The following is a 22,000-nucleotide window of genomic DNA, read 5'->3' as shown; positions in this document are numbered from 1 at the left end:
GAGACGCTCGTAGCTAGAGAGCCTCCCGTGACGTTCGGAACTCTGAATGAGACTATTACAGAACAAACGAAACCGAATCGAACCAAACCGGCCAGAGAGGGCAGGGCCAAGGGCCTAGGCGTGCGCCTTAGCTCTGTCCGTACTGACCCGGATGGGGGTCCAACTAAGGACAGAGGCGGGGAAGTGGAGACACTGCGAGGACGACTGGAGTAGGCCACCTGAAGAGCCGCTCACCGTCGTCGGGCAGGGCCTGGGGAGGGCAAAGCTCTGGACCCCGGGCGGGCAGGACGACAAGGGACCTCCGGGCTCCCACACTACGAAAGTGAAGAGAGTGCCTTTTCCTGTCGGTCCCCCGAGAGCGGGGAACCGAGCCGCCGGAGAACCGGCCGCTAGGGCTCGTCCGGCGGCCGAAGAGGTTAAGCGGCTCAGGGCTGGACGTGCCGGGACCCGGGCGGGATGCGAGCGCCGGAGTTGCTGGGTCCCGCCAAGAGCCGCAGAGACCAGCCCGGAGAAACTGGAAAAACCCTCCGCACTGGGACGCCGTTTCCGCGTGTCGCCAGCCCCAGACCGTAGGGCTCTCTCCCTGGCGGTCTCCGCAAAGGTGCACCGTGACTTTGGGGAGGAACGTTTGGATGCCGAGTTTGTCAAGTAGGTACTGAGGGGGCGCTTCTCTCCACCCAGGCGCCCTTGGCACCCGGAAAGGTGGTGAAAGAGCCGAGCCATGTATACACTTCTACTCCCGACCGCCCAGTTGGCTGCGGTGGCCCTTTGGAGCAGCTGTCGTGTTCAGTAAGCCGTGAGATCTGGGGTTTACACCCAGGCTCTGCCGCCCGCTGGCGGTGTACATCGTGACCAAGTCACTTCAGTTCTCTGAACCTGTTTTCTCCTCTTTACCCTCGAGATACTACCTCGCAGGGTTGTAGAGACGGCATATTGTCAGTTGTAAACTACACTCCCTCGTCTTTACGCCTAGCTCTGTCCCCCGTGCCTTGTGTGAGGAACATCGTAGGTGCTCCCAAATAGTTGGGATATGACTTAAAGTACGTGTGCATTTTTAAAATTATTTCCTAATTTTTCGTGAAAAACATGGGGGGATGTCTCTCTTGTTCTTCCTTCAGGTTGGCTGAGGACTCCAGTAATTCCCTTCAACCTGATCTTAGTTTCATAAATAATTTTCGCAAGCCAGAGAAGCTAGCAAAGGCAGAGAAGAGGTTTAAAGAAGAGGCAGTAGTGGAAATGATGAAGCTAGACAAGCAAATCAAAAAACCTCAAATCCGACTAGAACCGTTAGCGGAGGAAACCAGGCAGCTGCTGGGGAAAAACGTACGTGTCGAGGAGGAAAACCAGTTCTTTCTGGAATACCTGACCAAGCAAACAAAGGAGTCTAGACAGCGAACCGAGAAGCTGTGGAACTACTATTCACAACAAAGTGGGCAGATTGAACAAAGGAGACGAGAATTAACCTCCAAACATGCAGGAAAAAATTCAGCGCTTAAAACAGAGCTCTTGCAGAAAGAAAAGATCGTATGCAATTTGAATAAGCAGTTGGAGGCAATGAGGGACGTTTCGATAGTAAAGGAGAAACAGGAGAGAGAAATTCAGACACTACAGCAGGAGATAAAGAAAACCCTCGCTGAGACAGCTGCAAAGAAACGGGCCATGCTGGTCCAGTTCGTCCAGGGAAAAGCACTACTGGAGGCACAACTGAGTGAGCTAGATGCAAGGCAGCTGGGAAAGAGACCAACAAAGCAGCTGAAGAGCAAGAACGAGGCATTGGAGAGGGCAGCAAAGCAGTACACTTCCTTGTTCCACAGTAGCATTGACAGACAACACCAGCAGTTACAGAACAAACTACCACAGCTAATTCAGAAAGGCCAGAAGTTGGAGGCTACTCACAGCCGTTTAAAGAAGCAGCAGCAGCAGCTGCAGCAAGATCAGTGGTACCTAGAGTGCTTAAGCTGGGGGAGGCAACGGCTGCATGAAAGGCGTAATCCGTGCCCAAAAGGACAAGGTGCTCCAAAGACCATACTGAACCCTGCCCTAGGCACCAAATCAAGGACGCACCCAAAGTAATTCCTAGAATAACACGAAGTCAGGAATGGAGCAAGGGTTCTTAGGTGCTACGTAACATAAACCAGGTTAGGAAGGCTTGGGGATCTCAGGGTGCTGTGGTTAAGTATCCATCGTGATGTGTTAGTGTGAAGGATTAGGTGTTCTTCTCCAGCAGTACTGCTAGATTATTTGTGGGACTGGCTTCTCTTAAAGTTAGGTTTTTCTTTAATTAGCTCTTGGTAATAAATGGGCTGTTCCTCACACCTCCAGATAACCCAGTACCATTTGTCAAAAACCCAGAAACTACCTCAAGAAAACCACCTTGAGGGCTTCCCTGGTGGCGCAGTGGTTGAGAGTCCTCCTGCCGATGCAGGGGACACGGGTTCGTGCCCCGGTCCGGGAGGTTCCCACATGCCGCGGAGCGGCTGGGCCCGTGAGCCATGGCCGCCGAGCCTGCGCTTGCGGAGCACAGGGTTGCATCAGACCGAAACTCTCCGGACCACCCAGTTCCAGAAACTGACCTGGAGACTTTCCGGACCACCCAGTTCTAGGAACTGACCTGGGGACCCTTCACCCGGCCCAGCCTTCCCGCCTTTTGAGGGGCGGGACTAGCGGTCCCAAGACTGATGTAACCGGCACCAGATATTGCCACGATACCCGAAGAGACCACCAAATAAGGAATACCCTGCACCCTCCCAGATTCACCACACCCCTTTCCCTTCTTACCCTATAAAATCTTGCCCAACCCTCGCCCGGGTGCGACTTCTCTGGCCCCTTTCTCTCGGACCAGTGAACCTCGCCAGGGAGCGCCCCCTAACAAAGCTCACTTGAAGCTTTCCTCTGTTTCGCGATGCCGTTTGTTAAGATCCGACCTTACAAAAACCACCTTGGGGCTTCCCTGGTGGCGCAGTGGTTGAGGGTCCGCCTGCCGATGCAGGGTACGTGGGTTCGTGCCCCGGTCCAGGAAGATCCCACATGCCGCGGAGCGGCTGGGCCCGTGAGCCATGGCCGCTGAGCCTGCGCGTCCGGAGCCTGTGCTCCGCAACGGGAGAGGCCACGACAGTGAGAGGCCCGCGTACTGCAAAAGAAAAAAAAAAAAAAAAGAAAAAAAAAAACCACCTTGAGGAAATGACAGGAAAATAGTTGTGTGGTGTGTTTCACCTAGCTAAGTTAGGTTTCTTTATAGAAAAAGCCCCCTGAAGAATAGCATTTCAGATTGTTATATTCTGCTTTCTGCTCTGTAAACAACCAATGTCCATGTATCCTCACTTCTTTGGCCACCTTAGCACACAGTGTTTTTAAGCTCTTTGTAAAGTTTGTGCTGGTGATCAGGTAGCTGCTTCTACAGTTTTCTCATGATTGAAAAACTCTTAACAGCAAGTGTAATAAGCCTTAGGCAGAGTAACCTTCTGTCTGATGCTCAGCCCATACCATTTTTGCTTTGTGTAAACTGTGTGAAGGGAAGAGAAGATAGAGGTATGTATACCTGGTCAGTTTTCTGTGGAGAAATACCTCTAGCCTGAATGAGGTGACTGAGTGCTTCTGCCTGTTTTAGGAAAATGTATCAAAAGAAAGTTTTCATATATTTGGAGAACTTTCTAAAGAGTCTTTTGCCATCTCTTTCCCAGGCAACATCCTCAATTTCTAAGATGACAAAGATGACTGAAGTTTCGATAGAGTGAGCACTTTAGCTTTAGGTCACTTATTACGTTTTTACTGCATAAGCACTTCCTAGTCCTTGAAATGCGTTTTGTTATTCATGTGTACCCTCTTTATGCCCCTTCAGTAGAACTAGGAGTAGTATTTTAAATTAATATAGACTTTTAGGGTAGTTATATTTTTGGCACTTAGGACATACTGATGGTTAGATCGGGGATTTCTTTGAATGCTGAATCCTGGTACAGAAATACAGCCTGATATTTTAATGTTGCTCCTTTATGGTAAAACAGAATCAACTTAATATTTTCAAGAAATTGTCAGTGATGAAAAAGTTCATAATGGTTTTCCCAGATTTCAGTTTTATTCATATGTAAAATGAATTCTTGTACAATTAGATTCAGAAAAGGATTCTGCCTCAATGTGCCTTAACTTCTAGCTTTAACAACTTTTCTGTTAAATGTGTAATGTCTCGGTTCTTAAAATTTTGTTGTTATTGAAAATAAACTCAGGTTATAATATACCCACTGATTTCATTATTGTTCCAATGTAATGTACCTTCTACTTACCTCTTCTCACGTCTTACCAACTCTGCATGTCTTCTTCATACTAGTGTGCACATAATAAAAATGCAGTTTTAGTGCACAAAGTAGAATGTTAGGTAGCACATAGTTGCCTTAACCTGAATAGTTCTATTCAGTGGAGCTGAAAATACAGAGAGCCTGTTTAAAAACATGGTATCCAAGACACATTCGAAACCGTTATTCTCTGTCGATGCAAAAACCATAGGAAGATATAAAACTAAGGATAAGGAGCTGGAAAGAGGGATGGGTAATCTTATTATTCTGCTGTTAATTCCCCCTCCTGCCAGTGCTGTCCAGATGAATTAATTCAGGAGTGAATAACTTCCACCCTGTCTCAGTTTATTTTGAATTCCTCATCCCAGATAATGGATCTGATCTGGTGTACTGCTTCTGGCTGTCCCTTTGTGAAGCCTCTGAGGGCTTGAAAACTTTAAAAGGGTGAGTCATCTGATAAAGCAGCAGTCACCAGCCTTTTTGGCACAAGGGACCGGTTTCGTGGAAGACAATTTTTCCACGGACGGGGGTGGGATTGGGGGGGGAGAGGAGGGCTCAGGCGGTAATGCAAGCGATGGGCAGCAGATGAAGCTTCGCTCGCTCGCCCGTCCGCTGCTCACCTCCTGCTGTGCGGCCCAGTTCCTAACAGGCCGTGGACCGGTCTGCAGCCCAGGGGCTGGGGACTCCCGTTGGTAAAGGCCCTTAGAAATTCCCGTCAGCAGGCCAGCAGTAGGTTGGCCAACTAGGATCTCAGTCTACTTTCTGTCTGCTTTCCTATGCTGGAAAGAGGGTGATGTTACAGAAAGTGCATTTAGATGGAAAAGACCTCTGAGGTGAAATTTAGGTTAAGACTTGAACAATGACATGAAGCCTGATGTACAAAAATTGGGGAAGACGACATTCCGGACAGAGGGAACAGTGAATGCAAAGGCCCTAAGATGGGAAGGAGTTTAGTAGGATTAAAGAGTTAGTGTGGCTAAGTGTAGTTGGGGAATGGCAGCGAACACAGACAGAGCAGAGGCGGATGAGGCTAAAAAGGTTAATAGAGTAGGCAGGCCTTGTAGGACAAGGTAAAGGGGATGACTTTTATTCTAAGTGCATTGGGAAATCACTAGGCTTTAAGCAAGTGAACGAGTTTACAGTATAAAAACTCACTACAGCAGTATGCGGCGTGTACCAAGCCAGTGAAAAGCAGAAGGAGTCCAGTTAGGAAGCTCTTGAAAAGGCAAGAGGTGATGACTGTTCGGAATAGAATGGCAAACATGGAAGTGAACAGAAGACATGGGGGGGAGCTGATCCTTAGTGTGAGGGGAAGAGGAAGCAGAAGTAAAATCCCTAAACTGTTCCTTCTGAAGAAGGAGGTGGGCAGAGTATTTTTTCTTTCTTGTTTGTGTAAACTTTTTCTTTTTGGCCACAACATGCGGCTTGCAGGATCTTTCTTCCCAGACCAGGGATTGAACCTATGCCCCCTGCAGTGGAAGCATGGAGTCTTAACCACTGGACCACCAGGGAAGTGCCTGAACTGATTTTTTAAATGAAGCATTTCAGACATAGCAAAAAATATAGAAGAGTATAACAAATTCACTATCCATTTGAAAAAATAAGAACTTACCATTCACTTGTCCCTCTGGATCCCAGAACCATTATCTAAAGTTGATGTTTATCACGCCTGTGCATGTTTTCCTGCTATCTTTTCTATATTTTATTAAAATATATTTATAGGTACTATATTTATAGTCTATATACTTTTATTTCTATATATCCATAAACGATAGAGCATTGTTTTTCCATGTTTTTAAACCTTCCACAGATGGGACTCTTGATGTATTCTATAACTTGCTTTTCCCAGACTTTATTTTGGAGCTGTATTCATGATGATACAAGAAGACCTGGTTCTTGGGATAGTGTTAAAGGGGTAAGGTTACCTGACTGAAATGGAAAATCCAGCCCATCCTGCATGGTGCTGCAGAGGGGCAGCCCCATCCATCATCTCAGTTCACATCTGGTGGTATCACCCCCCAACCTGACACTCCCCTAGCTGTCCCCGTTGCCTTAGGAAGAAATCCACTACCTCGAGTGGCATGCAGAGACCCAGATCCTCTCCCCCAATGACTTACCCACTGAGTCACGTAAAGGTTTTGTGTCTCTTGGTTGAATGAATCAGTTGTTTTAAAGAGATGTGAGGGAAAAAGTGCTTTAAAACCTGCTATTAAACAAATGCTAAGTTTTTTTTTAAAGACCTGGTTCTTTTGACAGCTGTATAGTATTCCTCAGGATGACTACCACAACTTACCCATTTTCTCCGGATAATGGACAAGTAGGTTATATAAGAGACTAGGCTCAGGAAGAGACCCAAGATTATATCATGACTCAAAGAAAAGACATTTATTTTTTGCTCATACAGTAGTCTCAGATAGATCATCCTGATTGGCAAATAGTCTTTCTTGGGGTCATTCAGGGAATCGATATCTTCCATGTTATGGTCTACCATGCCCTAGAGCTGCCTTATCAACTGCATCTAGCCAGAAGAAGGGGAAAGAAAGCATGGAGGTACACTCGCTCTCTTAAAAGTCCTGGCATGGAATTGACACATATCACTTGCACTCACATTCCACCAGAGAGAAGTTAGTTAGCTACCCCATCACTACAGGGGAATTGGCTGGAGGGCTGGAAGTGTAGTCTAGCCATTTCTCCTATAATCCTATAACTCTGCAAGGTAAAGCCAATTTTGCTGGACAGCCAGTAGTCTCTGGTACAGGATGTTTCCAGTACACATTGGCAGTTAGACTGCAACATCATTCTTGTAGATGTCTAGTAGAACACCTGACCAGTAGTTTGTATAGCCGTAGGAGTGAAATTACTGAGTCTCAGGGCATATCTTCAATTTTAAGAGATCCTGCCAATTAGTTTTTAAATTGATTGTACCAATGTCCATTCCAAAGTGCAGGGAGTTCACATTGCTCCAAAATCTAGCTAGACCTGATACCGTTCAACTTCAATAAATATTATTCTAATGAATTTGGTTAAAAAACTTAAAGATTCAATTAATATATTTAGGATCATCTCTAGTGAGTCCTGCTGATCCCTGGCTCAGACAGGAAAAATAAAAGGATCACCTGCAAGGGCCCTGGATGAGACTGGACAAGTTTAATCTCAAACCAATTACAGGCACACATCTGTTATTGGGGGTTTGGGTGTAGACCACCACAATAAAGTAAATTTCACAATAAAGCAAGTCACATGAATTTTTCAGTTTCCCATTGCATATAAAAGGTATGTTTATATTATATTGTAGTCTATTTAAAGTGTGCAATACCATTATGTCTAAAACAACAATGTACATACTTTAATTAAAATCGGTATCTGTAAGGGGAAGAGCAATAAAGCAAGGTATGAGTGGATTCATTTGAACCAGCATATTTCAGAACCTAAAGAACTACTGACACAACTGTACGTGTTACTTCTTCCAAACTCATTCCCATCTCTAGTCGTTATCTTCCCCAGACACACTGTGTCAGCAAGGAGACAGGTAGCACGCTGGAGTCAATGAACAATGGAAAACATCATTCTAACACAGAGTCATTTATTTTTCTTGCCATTGCCAAACATTCCCCAAGTCTTACTCACCAGAAATTAACAGAGCTTCTCCATTTTCCTCCCTGACAATCCTCATGTACGGAAAGGGCTTTAAGGGAGCAACTGCCAATGACAATGTTGAGTGGACAGACCATGTCCTTCCCTTGTTGCAAAACTACCCGTTCTGGCAGTATCCCAATCAGGTTTCAACGCTCCCATGTTTGAAAGTGGTCTTCACAAAAGCCCACATTTTAAGGCTATATGGAGGAGCACAGAGAACAGAGTTAAAAGTGGTAACAGCCTTTCAGAATTTGAAAAGGCATTATTGGTCCATATTAGGGTTAAGGGTCCCTGGCTTTTTATGTGGCGTAAGCCACAAAAACTGGCAAGAATACAGAAGACCAATATTTATGGAAAAGGGGAAGAGAAACCAGGAATACAACAACAGAGCTGCTCTAACCAATGCTCCAGGGAAAGCCAGCCTCAAAGAGAAACAGCCTAACAGATACTTTCAGGTAGGCATGAGGTTCAGAAAAAGAACTTTTCTTTCCAACTCCAGATAAATATCTACACCTGGTGTCAAAGTCTCAGGTCATAAAAGGGACAGAACACAACATCTAAAAAAGAAGGTAGAGGACAATATTCTCAGAAAATTCAAAGAGACAGACTTTGGCTAAAGGGAGATACGAGGACTTAGAGTGCAGACTAACAAGTCAGGTCAAGTCCAGGGGAGAAGGGATGTGCACCTTGGCTACCAATCTTCACAGGAGTACCAGCAATATTAGGGTTCTGTGTCAAACATCAGGAGCAAAAGGGTTTATTTCTCTCTCAATCCTCAAAACTTCAGGAGCAAGACAAGCTGTAGGAGGGCACTGGTCATAGCAACAGATGAGGCCTCACACCCAGGGAAGTTGAGGCGGTATTTATTTTTGCTGCTACTTTCTTCCTTCCAGTCATTTTAAGTGTGGGACACATTCCTCCTAGGGCTGCATTTCATGTGTGTGGGTCTAGTTACTTACTGCCACCTGGGACAAACAAAACATTTCCTAGGAAAACCTGTGTCCGGAGGGTCTAGCTTTTTTATTCTAAATCTATTTTCTCACTTTCAATCCTAAAACCATATTGAGACAACAAACAGCCTCCATAAATTCTGTCACCCAGACGGGGGAACCTTATTAAAGGAGTGACAACAGTTCTAGGTTCTAGGCTTGTTATATCACAAATACAAAATGATCCATCAGTATGGTTTTAAAAAGTTAGTTTGGAATTGTTTTATAAGATGATGGAGTGACTACGAAATCAATGGAGCTTCCAAGAACGTTCTACACCCCAGTATGGAAAGGATAATCAAACAGGTTTCTTAGTCTTGTACGGGGCAAGAAGGGCCTATAGTGGGCCTTAAGGAGGAGCTCTTTGGGCAAGATAAGAGAAAAACAGGAGGACTCCAATGAGAATAGCAGGAAAATCTACCAAAAAGGAGATGGGGGTGGGGGTGGTGGAGGGTCCACGTGAATCAATAGGGAAAACACTGAAATTTACACAGGAGGAAGGAGCTGAGAGTGCCACAGCCTTACACAAACAGCTGAAAGAGTAAATTTCTCTTCACTTGGCCCCCGTGACTCAGGCCTCTCCACACAGGTCCCTGTGACCACAGCATCCCATCCACTCTCCCAGGAGTGCTTTCACACTGACTGCCTATTTCTTTCCTCGTTTGTGATTCGTCTTTGGGGGCTTGACTTTCTGGAACTGTGTTGGCACTGGCTCCTGCTCTGGTTCTTTGCAGGACGTTGCCACGAGCAGTTCCTCATGACTCCTCCTCTGATCCTTCCCTACTCTAAGACTCAGCTCTGTCTCAGGAAGCTCCATGCCAGGCTGCTGCCGCCTTCTTAGAGACCTTCGGCTCCTGTGCTGCTGCCTCCGCTTTTCTTCTTCTTGCTGTCGCTGTTTTATCTTCATCAGCTTCTCAAAGCTTTTGGTCGTTGTTGGGTTTACAACAAACCAATCCTACAGGGGCAAAACAGAAACATCATCCAGTCAAAATATAGTGCACTAGGAAGTGGTATGGGAAGAGTTTTTTTAAAGGCGTGATTAGGACAGAACACAGTAAAGAAGAAACAGATATGGAACCAGAACTTAGAACTGTGTCTTTTAAACTGGAGAAATTCAGTACAGAGCAGTCATTACAAGCATTTCTTGTGTAAGACATGATTTCGGGTACTACAATAAGTGACCTAGGAAGTCTGATTACTTAGCATGATCCCACCCACTCCTCTCCTTTTAAAAATCTTCTCATGAGATGTAGAGCACTGAGCCATAGGAGATTTTTATTGCATGACAGTGTAGTGGTTAAGAGGATGAATTTTGCAGCCAGACCACCTGGGCGCAAATCCTAGCTCTGTTTCTAGCCATGTGACCATCAGAAAATTACTTAACCTCTCTGAGTCTCAGCTTAAAAAATTAAGGGTTAGGGACTTCCCTGGTGGCGCAGTGGTTAAGAATCCGCCTGCTAAGGCAGGGGACATGGGTTCGAGCCTTGGTCCGGGAAGATCCCACATGCCGCGGAGCAACTAAGCCCGTGCGCCACAACTACTGAGCCTGCAATCTAGAGCCCGTGAGCCACAACTACTGAGCCCGTGTGCCACAACTACTGAGTCCACATGCTGCAACTACTGAACCCCAGGAGCCTAGAGCCCATGCTCCTCAACAAGAGAAGCCACCGCAATGAGAAGCCCGCATACAGCTCTCCGCAACAAGAGAAAGCCTGCGTGCAGCAACGAAGACTGAATGCAGCCAAAAAAATAAATATAATTTTTTTAAAAAGGGAGGCAGAAAGGGAGGAACAAGGTAAACATGTTTAACACCACAGGATTTCATAAATACAGGCATAAATTATTGAACAAATACTTGGGAGCAAGTCTCAAACTAAGTGAAATGTGTTGGTTCCAACTTTTGAAACAGAAACTGGAGAAACAAGTGAACTATACAAAGGCCAGATTTTGTCAGGAGATAATTATCTTTCAAATACTTCCCAAAGCATAAAAAGGTAATATTATTAAAAAAAAAAAAAAACTGCCTTCCTGAAGAAATCTCAGATATGGAAAGGGATTCCCAAAGCTTCAACCAGTAAAGCAACAGGAACCACAATGGATGACACTAACTAAAGCCCACACTGCTAAGAACTATTGCATCTGAGGGCAGAGGACAGCCGCAGGCGCTTGCTATTTTTCCTCACCAGGCAACAACAGTACCTGCAGTAAAATATTCCAAGGGAATGCACACTCTACTCCTTGAGCTTTTGCAATAGGGTATTTAATTATATAGTAGACAATTTCTCTGTTCACCTGGACTCCTAAAAACTTTCCCCAAGAGAAAACTCATGACCTTCTGAACTTAAAGCATTTTTAACAGAATTTTTTAATTTTGAAAATTTACAAACTTTCCAGAAAAGTTACAATAGTTCAATGAATACCTAGACTGACCACTGTTAATCTCTCTTCCCCTCCGTCTCTCCCTTCTTCCCTCCCTCCCTCCCTTCCTCTAAACCATTCACAATTTAGCTACAGACATGATACTTCATCCCTAAAAACATCATCATGTATCTGCCTAAGAACAAGCGCATTCCCCTGCATAACTACAATACAATTATCACATTTTGGAATATTAACATTGACACATTACTATTACTTAGTAGTACAGCTAGTATTCAAATTGCCTCAATTGTCTCAATAACATCTTTTACATTGTTTCTATATAGTATTTCAACAATATTCAAAACAGGTTGCTCTGGAATACCAGAAAACAGGAGCATAGACATTGCTGTGAAACAAGAATTCCAAAGGTGTAAATGCAGCCTGGTTCCCAAATGTCTGATTTAATTGGACTTAAGATAATTAGAAGAGTCAGGGATGCTCACACCCACAGTGATTTTAAATGCTTTCACAGAAAAATACTATTACAGGTCTAATTTTAGGAAGGTTTCTTTCTTTTTTTTTTTTTTGTGGTATGTGGGCCTCTCACTGTTGTGGCCTCTCCCGTTGCGGAGCACAGGCTCCGGACGTGCAGGCTCAGCGGCCATGGCTCACGGGCCCAGCCGCTCCGCGGCATGTGGGATCTTCCCGGACTGGGGCACGAACCCGCATCCCCTGCATCAGCAGGCAGACTCTCAACCACTGCGCCACCAAGGAAGCCCTAGGAAGTTTTTAAACTCTAATGTAGACCCTTTAGTCTCTCTGACAGTCTTAGCCTATAATAACAGGCACAAAATTCACATCCCTTGTGGCATATTCATGGGGTCCACAAGATTATAAAAACACTGTGGGAAAGGAGAAACCTCACCTCAGCATGGACAGAGTTGATGTGATACTTGACACCACTCTCTGACACAAATTCTTTTTGACATAGAAGACACCTGTATTTTCCAGCCACAAAGGTTCCCTATTTTCAAGAAAGAAAGAAAGAAAGAAAGAGAGAGAAGGGTAAATTCAGGAACACATACCTGGGCAACAGGTAGGGACTGTCAGAGATGAAAAGAGGAGATACTACTTCAGCAAAGAGGGAAGAAAATCCGAGACATCACTATATTTAGGAAAACAAGTTTGGGCATACTATCACCATAATACATCTATCCTAACGTAATTCTATACCAAACACTGACCCCACTGACCCTCCCCAACACAACCTGAAGTTCCCCTAATTTTATTATGTAACATGTCACATTTTTCTATCTTCCCTTATGTCTTCCACTTCACTTCCAGGTTCTCTTGGTTTCTCCCCTCAAATGATCAAACTCCTTAACTTCAATGAGGCACCAATGTGCAATTCTTCCCACTAGAATCAATCCACTGCTGCAGTGTCTTAGGAATCCAGAATTAGAAGAGTACCCTCCATAAGATCTAGCTGAATGACTCAGAAACTAGGATCAAGATGACAAACTCCTAAGCATTCCTGGACAGATCTGGTTTGGATGTCTCCAACTCCCTTGTTGCCTTGATTGAGACTTCTCTCCGCTCCTGAAGCTTCGGGTTTCCATGGTGCTTATTTTGTGTGAGGAGATACTTCTGAATGGGAATGGAAAGTGGCAGCAATCCCCATGACTGGTAGGTTGCAGGGCACCGGGGTCAACATGGAGAAGATTCAGTGAGGTGAATGGCTGTTAGCCTAACACCCAGGGATCGCACCTCCCATCCCCAGAAGCCAGAATAGTTCAGATGGGTTTGAGGATCTTCACCAATCTAGATAAGCACAATGTAAGTTGATTCTAGGAAGTTGAAGGCCCAATAAGACAGGGCATGCCCAGTGTGGTAGACGCTCAGGTGGAAGAAGTTAAATCCCTGGTAGGGACTCAGAACTATATATTTCTCTCCAAATTTTTTCACTGATATGACTTATGGCTATTTTGGCCCATTCTGCATCTTGGACATACCCTGCCATCCCACCCAATTAACAGACTGAAGATCTTTGGGACAAAAAAACCCCAAAACTAAACTAAACCAGCCTTTGAAGATAATAGCAAACAGGACAACTAGCTGTTCACCGAATCTGAATTCTCTTCCATGTCAGACTATTTTAGAGGTCATGTTAAGATAAATAGTTCAGAACGTTACAAACCAATGTACAAGAGCCCAGGTGAGCTTTAAGGCCAGATACACTACTGTAGACAGCCTCACAGCCCTGAAAAAAAGAAAAAGAAATCATGTGAAGACTACACCAAACAGCATCCTTTTCTTAGCAATCTGGCCATTTACACTAACCCACTGTACCCTTGCGGTGGGGAGGGAGGGGGGGAAGAAGCCCAATAAATTGCACCACAAACCACACAGAAAAATATGTAAGCCAAAGAACAAAAAGAAAACCAAGGAAAGGTAAAAGAAAAAGAGGTAAAAAAGTTGTTTAAAAAAGCTTAAAACACTCTGTTCCCTAGTACTTTTCTGATACTTACAAAAATACAAAAAATTGTATGCTCAAATTTTTCCAAAAATCAGCTTTCTTTAGTGCAAATGTGTCTCTTACTTCTTATATATCTACTCCTCCCCAAAGTACTGCATATACAGCTGTAGTAGATTAATGATGGCTGGAAATTCTCTGCCACTCTTCCCATCAAGAAGTGAGTCATTTATCCTCCCTTTGAAACTGGATAAGTCCTATGATTTTTTTGACCAACAGAATGCTATGGAAATGAGGCTGAACAAATTCTGAAGCTAGGCCTAAGAGATCTGAGCTGTTGCTTTTATGTTCTTGGAATACTCTGTCTGAGAATTCAGTCACCATGTACCCCACTGGTAACCCAACTACCATGCAAGAGAGAGAGGCCATATGGACAATCAATCTCCCAGCTGAAGTAGCTGCTTAGAAGCCACCTGACATTCAGGCCCCATCAGAGCTTCCAGCAGAATGCAACCCATGAATGATTCCAGCTGGTGCCATATACAACTGCCCTCTGAGCCTTAACAGAATTGTTGATTTACAGAATCGTTAACAAAGTAATTGATGTTTTAAGCCTCTAAAGTTCAGGTGTTTTGTCACAAAGGAATAAATAACTGAAACAACAGCAGATGCTTGATCAACATTTAGTGAATAAATGAATGAGAAAGAACCACCTGGTTAGGACACTGAATGCGATGATACTTCTTGATATCTGACTTCCATTTGTGTAGTACTTCCTGGCTGAAGGTCGGCAGCCCAGGACGAGTATATTTTAACTACAAGACAAGAAACATTTTATTGGAGGAATCCAACTTTCAACCAAAATACCCCAAAAGTAACAGAATTACATAACTCTTCAGGTTCATATAATTCTAGAATTGCAGAAGTATATTTTCATACACAAAAATGATAATATGTAAGATCCTTTAAAGTTCCTGAAACACGTAAGTATAATGGCCTATTGTTCTGTCTTAAAATAGTTTGATTTTTAACAGAGGACAGGAGACTTTCAGATATAACATTTCATCTAAAGTTGAAAAAAAAGGCTAGTGACAGAGCATTATACAGTTAAAATATTTGTTACAAAAGAGAAAGCAATATAAAATTTCCCTCTGTATATATAATATATATATATATAATATGTATATATTATACTCAAGAAACATATATATATTACATATTCAAAGAAATATATGGATATGGGTCAAAGCCTATAAATCAAAATGTTAACAGTGGTATTCTCTGGGTGCTAGAATTTTGAGTGATTTTCATTTTTTTCCTGCTTATCTGCATTTATCATTTTTCTTCAATGACATCATGTTAATTTTTGATATTTTAAAAATTCTAACACAAAAAAATTAAGGTTCAACCTGAAAGAATGTGAGAAAACTCAAGGAATAGAACATCTAATTCTTTGCTTATACTGCGAAAGTAGAATTATTCCTAGCACTTCCTCTCACATGCTTTGACACCAGTTAGTCTCTTCTTACAACTATAACTAGTTTCCAGAAGAGTTAACGCCTGTAGAGACAGTTCTTGCAAAGTTCACCATTGGTAATACACAGTCCTCCTGCTTGAAAAATGGAAGCATCTGAAAGGAAACTGATTCTCTGAGACAGAAGAACAGATCCAAGCCCACAGAGGTTAATGGAGGAAGTAAGAAAGGTAACCTAAAGAACCTTTGGTAAATTACAGTACAAAATTGATTTTATTTATAAGCATTTCCTCTTTCTTAGTCACTTTAATAGTATTAATTCTTCCAGTCCATGAGCATGGTATATCTTTCCATTTGTTTCTGTTGTCTGCAATTTCTTTCATCAGTGTCTTACCGTTTTCTAAGTATAGGTCTTTTACCTCCTTTGTGAGATTTATTCCTAGGTATTTCATTCTTTTTGATGCAACTGTTAATGGGATTGTTTTCTTAATTCTGATTTCTGCTAGCTTGTTTTTAGTGTATAGAAAACACAACAGATTTCTGTGTATTAAGTTTGTACCCTGCAACTTTCCTGAATTCATTGATCAGTTCTAATAGCTTTTTGTGGTATCCTTTGGATTTTCTCTATATTGTATTATGTCATCTGCAGTGACAATTTTACTTCTTTCCAATTTGGATGCCATTGATTTTATCTTCTTGTCTGACTGCTGTTGCTAGGACTTCCAGTACCAGTGGGCATCCTTAACTTCTTGATCTTAGAAGAAATGCTTTTAGCTTTTTACTACTGAGTAGGATGTTACTGGCAGGTTTGTAACAGATGGCCTTTATTATGTTGACGTATGTTCCCTCTATAACCACTTTGTTGAGAATTTTTATCATAGATGGATTGCATTTTGTCAAAAGTTTTTCTTTATCTATTCAGATAACCACATACTTTCCATTCTTTAGTTTGTTAATGTGGTATATCACACTGATTGATTTGTGGATACTGAACCATCATTGCATCCCTGGGATAAATCCCACATGATCATGGTGTATGATCCTTTTCATGTATTGTTGAATTAGATTTGCTAATACTTTGTTGAGGATCTTGCTTTATGTTCATCAGTGATACTGACCTGTAATTTTCTTTTTTTGTGGTGTCTTTGTCAGGTTTTGGTATCAGGGTGATGCTGGCTTCATAGAATGAGTTCAGAAGTGTTCCTTCCTCTTCAATTTTTTGAAACAGTTTGAGAAGCACCAGTGTTCACTCTTCTTTATATGTTTTGTAGAATTGACCTATGAAGCCATCTGGTCCTGAACTCCTGTTTGTAGAGAGCTTTTAAATTACTGATTCAATTTGGTCTGCTCATATTTTCTATTTCTTCCTGATTCAGTCTTGGGAGATTGGATGTTTCTAGGAATTTATCCATTTCTTCTAGGTTGTCCTTTTTATCGGCATATACTGTAATTATTCATAGTAGTCTCTTATGATCATTTGTATTTCTGTGTTGTTAGTGGTAACTTTTCCTTTTTCCTTTTTGATTTTATTTGGTCACTCTCTTTTTTCTTGATGAGTGTGGCTAAAGGTTTATCAATTTTTTTAACTTTTCATAGAACCAGCTTTTAGTTTCATTGATGTTTCCTTTTTATTTATTTATTTTTAGTGTCTATTTCATTTACTTCTGCTCTGATTTTTATTCTTTCTTTCCTTCTACCAACTTTGGGTTTTGTTTGTTCTTCTTTTTCTAGTTCCTTTAGGTATAAGGTTAGGTTGTTTATTTGGGATTTTTCTTGTTTCCTGAGGTAGGCTTGTATCATTAGAATCTAGCAGTTCCCTCTAAGAACTGCTTTTGCTGCACACCATAGATTTTGAATTGTTGTGTTTCCATTTTCATTCATCTCCAGATATTTTTCAGTTTCCTCTGATTTCTTTAGTGACCCACTGGTTGCTGAGTAGCATATTGCTTAGCCTCCATGTGTCATATCCTTTTGGTTTGAAAAGATGCTTGATATGATTTCAATCTTCTTGAGACTTGTTTTGTGGCCTAGCATGTGATCTATCCTGGAGAATGTTCCATGTGCACTTGATAATAATGTGTGTTCTGCTTTTGGATGGAATGTTATATATATAAAACATATAAAGTCCATCTGGTCTAATGTGTCATTTAATACCAGTTTCCTTATTGACTTTCTGTCTGGATGACCTATTGATGTAAATGGGGTGTTAAAGTCCCATACTAATATTGTGTTACTGTCGATTTCTCCCCCTCCCTTTTTTTTTTTTTTTCCATACCATGCGGCATGTCGGATCTTAGTTTCCCAACCAGGGATCGAACCCACATCCCCTGCACTGGGAGTGCGGAGTCTTAACCACTGGACCACCTGGGAAGTCCCTCTCCCTTTTTGTTTGTTAACATTTGCTTTATGTATTTAGGAGCTCCTACGTTGAGTGTATATATATTTACAACTGTTATATCTTCTTTTTGGATTGATCCCTTTATCATTATACAATGTCCTTTGTCTCGTTATGGTCTCTTTGTTTTAAGATCTATTTTATCTGATATAAATATTGCTACCCCACCTCTTTTCGTTTCCATTTGCATGGAATACCTTTCTTCACCCCCTCACTTTCAGTCAGATCTGAAGTGAGTCTCTTTTAGACAGCATGTATACATGTTTTATTTTCGTATCCATTCAGCTACTCTATGTCTTTTGATTGGAGTACTTAGTCCATTTACATCTAATTATTGATATATATGTACTTATGGCCATTTAGGTAACTGTTCTCTGGGTATTTCTTACTCTTTTTTGTTCCTTTTTCTTCTTTTGCTCTCTTTCTTTGTAATTTGGTAACTATCTTTAGTGATAGTTTTGGACTCCTTTCTCTTTTTTCTATTGTAGATTTTTGGTTTGTGGTTACCATGAGGTTTACATACAGCAACCCATATATATTTTTTTTTCTTTTAAGTTGATGTTCTCTTAAGTTTGAAGGCATTCTAACAACCATGAATTTTTACTCTCTCCCTCAAATGTTTTTGACATATTTCACAGCTTTTTGTTTTGTATATCCCTTATGCACATAGATGATTTTACTAGTTTATCTTTTAACCTTCCTTCTAGCTTTATAAGTGGTTGATTTCCTATTTTTACTGTATATTTGCCTTTACCAAAGAGATTTTTTCCTTTTGTAATTTTCATATTTCTAGGTGTGGTCTTCTCTTTTCCAATTAGAGAAGTCACTTTAACATTTCTTATAAAGCTGGTTTAGTGGTGCTGAACTCTTGTAGCTTTTACTTATCTGTCAAACCTTTTAACTCTCCTTCAAATCTGAATGATAGCTTTACTGGGAAGAGTACTTGACTGTAGGTTTTTTCCTTTCATCACTTTAAATATATTATGCCACCCCCTTCTGGCCTGCAGTTTCAGCTGAAAAGTCAGTTGATAGTCTTGTGGGAGTTCTCTTGTACGTATCTAGTTGCTTTGTTGCTTTTAAGATCTTCTGTCTTTAATTTTTTCCACTTTAATTACAATGTGTCTTGGTGCAGACCTCTTTGGGTTCGTCTTGTTTGGAACTCTTTGTGCTTCCTAGACCTGGATATGTGTTTCCTTCCCCAAGTTAGGGAAGTTTTCAGCTATTATTTTTTCAAATAAATTCTCTGCCCCCTTTTCTCTCTCTTCCCCTTCTGGGACCCCTATAATGTGAATGTCAGTTCCCATAAACTATCTTCATTTCTTAAAATTCCTTTTTCTTTTTTCTACTCAGCTTGGGTGATTTCTACTATTTTGTCCTCCAGTTCACTCTTCTGTCCTTCTGTATCATCTAATCTACTATTGATTCCTTCTAGTGTATTTTTTATTTCAGTTACTGTATTCTTCAGTTCTTCAGTTCTTCTTTATATTTTTTAACTCTTTGTTAAACTTCTCACTGTATTCGTCCATTCTTCTCCTGTTTTCATTGAGTATCTTTATGAGCATCACCTTGAACTCTATCAGGTAGAAGCCTTATCTACTCTTTGCTTAGTTCTTCGTCCAGGATTTTGTCTTGTTTCTTTGTCTGGAACATAGTCCTCTTTCTCCTCATTTTGCCTAATTCTCTGTGTTTACTTCCATATATTAAACAGGTCAGTTACAGTTCCCCATCTTGGAGAAGTGGTCTTATGTATGAGACATCCTGTGGCACCCAGTAGCACACTCCCCTCTGGTCACCGGAACAATATGCTCTAGGGATTTCCCCCTATGTGAGCTATGTGAGCCCTTCTTTTGTGGCGGGGCTGGCAACTGCAGGCACACTGGTAGGTGGGGCTGGCACCTGGTCCAGCTGGCTGCTAGGCCCTGACACATGCAGTGGCTGCCAGCCCACTGGTGGGCAAGAATGGGTCCCAGTGCGGCTGACAGCAGATCCCCAGGGGGTCCTGGGACTGGTGGTGACCTGCTGGTGGGCAGAACTGGGTCCTAGGGTGGCTGGCTACCAGGCTTGGGGGCACCCAGGGATGATGCTGGCCTGATGGTGGGTGGGACAAGTCCAGTAAGGCTGGCTGCATAGCCCAGGGGGTCCTGGGGCTGGTGCCAACCCACTGTTGGACAGGTCCAGGTCCCAGAAAAGCTGCCTGTGCAGCCTGGGGCTCTTAGTGCTGGTGCTGGCCCACTGGTGAGCAGGGCCAGGCTCTAGGGGTGTCAGGGCTGGTGCAGGCCTGCTGGTGGGTGGGGCCAGGTCCTGGGCCCAGTGGTGGAGGGAGCTGGGTCCCAGTGTGGTAGCTGCTCAGCCTGAACCGGTCCTGGGACTGGTGATGACTGGCTGGTGGGTGGTAAGCCCCTGGTGCTCATAGGCTAGAGGGAGGACTCCAAAATGGCACTCGCCAGCACCGGTGTCCTCGCAGTCAAACAAGCTCCCCAAAATGGCTGCCACCAGTGACTGTTTTCCCTGGGGGAGTCACAGATGCCTCCTGCCTCTCTGGGAGGCTCTCCAAAACCAGCAAGTGGGTCTGACTCAGGCTTCTTTCCAATTACTGTCTCTGTAATGGGTCTTGGAGTGTGTGAGGTTTTTTGGTGTGCTCTCTAAGAGGACAGTCTCTGTTTCCTACAGCCCTCTGGCTCTCCTGTATGCAAGCGCTGCTGGCCTTCAAAGTCAGACATTCTGGGTGCTCATCTTCCCAGCGCAGGAACCCCAGGCTGGGGAGGAGTCAGATATGGGGCTCAGACCCCTCACAGCTTGGGGAGAACTGCTGCAGTTGTGAATATTCTTCCATTTGTGGGTCACCTATCCAGGGATATGAGCCTTGACTACCATGTCTCTGCCCCTCCTACCCATCTTGTTGTGGTTCCTTCTTTACATCTTTAGTTGTGGTTATAACTGCTATTTTCTGTTAGTCTTCACCTCATTCTCAAAGATAGTTGCTCTGTAAACAGGTCTGTCCATGGGAGGAAGTGAGTTCATAGCTGTACTACTCTACCACTTTGGCTACTCCCCCATGAATGGTTTAAATTAAATAGGATGTAGGGGGAACCCAAAATGTAATAAGAGTAACACATGAACCTTGTTATTACAAACGAGAAATATAATTATTACAAATGAGAAACATAATGAAAGGAGTAGGGGAGGTGGGAACCAACCTAAGAAACTTTGGAAAACAGTACTTTGACTATATATGCTAAGGCTAAAGATTTAAAAAACTATATACAAATATTAGTCTCTAGTTAGTAAATTTGTTTTTTACAGAGGTATGGGTTAACAATTCTGAAACTACTTCATGTTATAGTAGGATTGAGCAAATAAATAAATATACTGTAGACAGTGACAGCCAGGATTCTCATTACTAGAGAAAGGAGTTACAAATAAGGAAAAAAGAAGGTATGAATGAAACTTGTAGTGTTGGACTGGAGATGAATCATGGCTTTAAACAGACAGATATAGAATACTATTATGTGTATGTGTGCATGAATATTCATACATAAATGTCATATTTCTATCCATCAAGAGGGCCCAGAAGCAATGACACCCCAGTGGGAATGAGTACACCTAGCACTCAAATCTTTGTTTCTAAATATACTCTCCAGTAAAAGAAAGCAGGATTCCTTAGAGGAACAGTTTGGTTCCAGAGCTGGGGCAAGAAAAATACAAGATGCACCTACAGTATCTCATGGTGTCAGAAAATTAAAAAGTGCTTAAAAAGTGATAGGGACATGCTGAAAAGACACAGAAGTCCACTTGAAGAGCCCTTGATGGCCAAATCTGGGACAATTAGAGCAGCAAAATAATAATAGCATTGGATTATAACCCTAGAATAAAATAAGTATCCATGACTCCATACTTACATAAATAAATTAATAGAAGAAAAAGATCTTTCTCACAGTAGAATTCCAATTAACAATTGAATAAGAAATGATGGAAACAGAAAATCATCATTAGACTAAAACACAATAGAAATAATTGTTGCAGGCAAGAATCACTGATGGATGATAAAGTAAGTGGGCAGAAGCAATAATAACACAGATTAGTTGAATGTCTCAATCTCCCCACAAAATATTTATTAATTACAAAGGGGAAAATTGTAATTCTGCCATGGAGAAAACTGGACACCTAATCAAGTGACCAAGGTTATTATCATCAGTAAAAAGATACATATACCTCCTAATATGGTACATTGTGAAGGGCCAACATTGTTTTGAAGGCATTTTTGCCAAAAACATAAAACCTTCAATCTAATCTTGAGAAAATACCAGACACACCCACATTAGGGATATTCTACAAAATAACCAGATAGTCTCTTCAAAAGTGTCAAGGACACAAAAGACAAGGAAT

General features: G+C 42.3%; 2 protein-coding genes across 5 annotated transcripts in view; one reads left to right on the top strand and one right to left on the bottom strand.

Moving 5' to 3' along the window:
* The first annotated feature begins 7 nt into the window (after positions 1-7).
* On the top strand, positions 8-4,214 carry CCDC121 (coiled-coil domain containing 121). Its single transcript, XM_060117926.1, has 2 exons — positions 8-648; positions 1,119-4,214. Exons 1-2 carry the CDS (start codon positions 152-154, stop codon positions 2,071-2,073), a joined length of 1,452 nt encoding a protein of 483 aa, XP_059973909.1. The 5' UTR covers positions 8-151; the 3' UTR covers positions 2,074-4,214.
* A 3,635-nt stretch (positions 4,215-7,849) lies between these two features.
* ZNF512 (zinc finger protein 512) overlaps positions 7,850-22,000 on the bottom strand; it is a 34,411-nt gene continuing 20,260 nt past the window's right edge. For all 4 annotated transcript variants that reach the window (XM_060117575.1, XM_060117577.1, XM_060117576.1 and 1 more), the window contains 4 exons: positions 14,459-14,560; positions 13,470-13,532; positions 12,198-12,296; positions 7,850-9,866 (listed from right to left, as the gene is read on the bottom strand). In XM_060117575.1, coding sequence (XP_059973558.1) covers positions 9,558-9,866; positions 12,198-12,296; positions 13,470-13,532; positions 14,459-14,560 — 573 coding nt within the window. In that variant the 3' untranslated portion in view covers positions 7,850-9,557. The remainder of the gene's footprint in view (positions 9,867-12,197; positions 12,297-13,469; positions 13,533-14,458; positions 14,561-22,000) is intronic.

Source organism: Mesoplodon densirostris, chromosome 14 (assembly GCF_025265405.1).
Source record: "Mesoplodon densirostris isolate mMesDen1 chromosome 14, mMesDen1 primary haplotype, whole genome shotgun sequence".
Lineage (NCBI taxonomy): Eukaryota > Metazoa > Chordata > Mammalia > Artiodactyla > Ziphiidae > Mesoplodon > Mesoplodon densirostris.
This window is presented reverse-complemented; position numbering and strand designations above follow the sequence as displayed.

Coding starts and splice junctions, on each gene's coding strand:
- CCDC121 (XM_060117926.1), top strand. CDS start 152: ATGGGGGTCCAACTAAGGACAGAGGCGGGGAAGTGGAGACACTGCGAG. Junction 649..1,118: donor TTGGATGCCGAGTTTGTCAA/GTAGGTACTGAG, acceptor TTCTTCCTTCAG/GTTGGCTGAGGACTCCAGTA.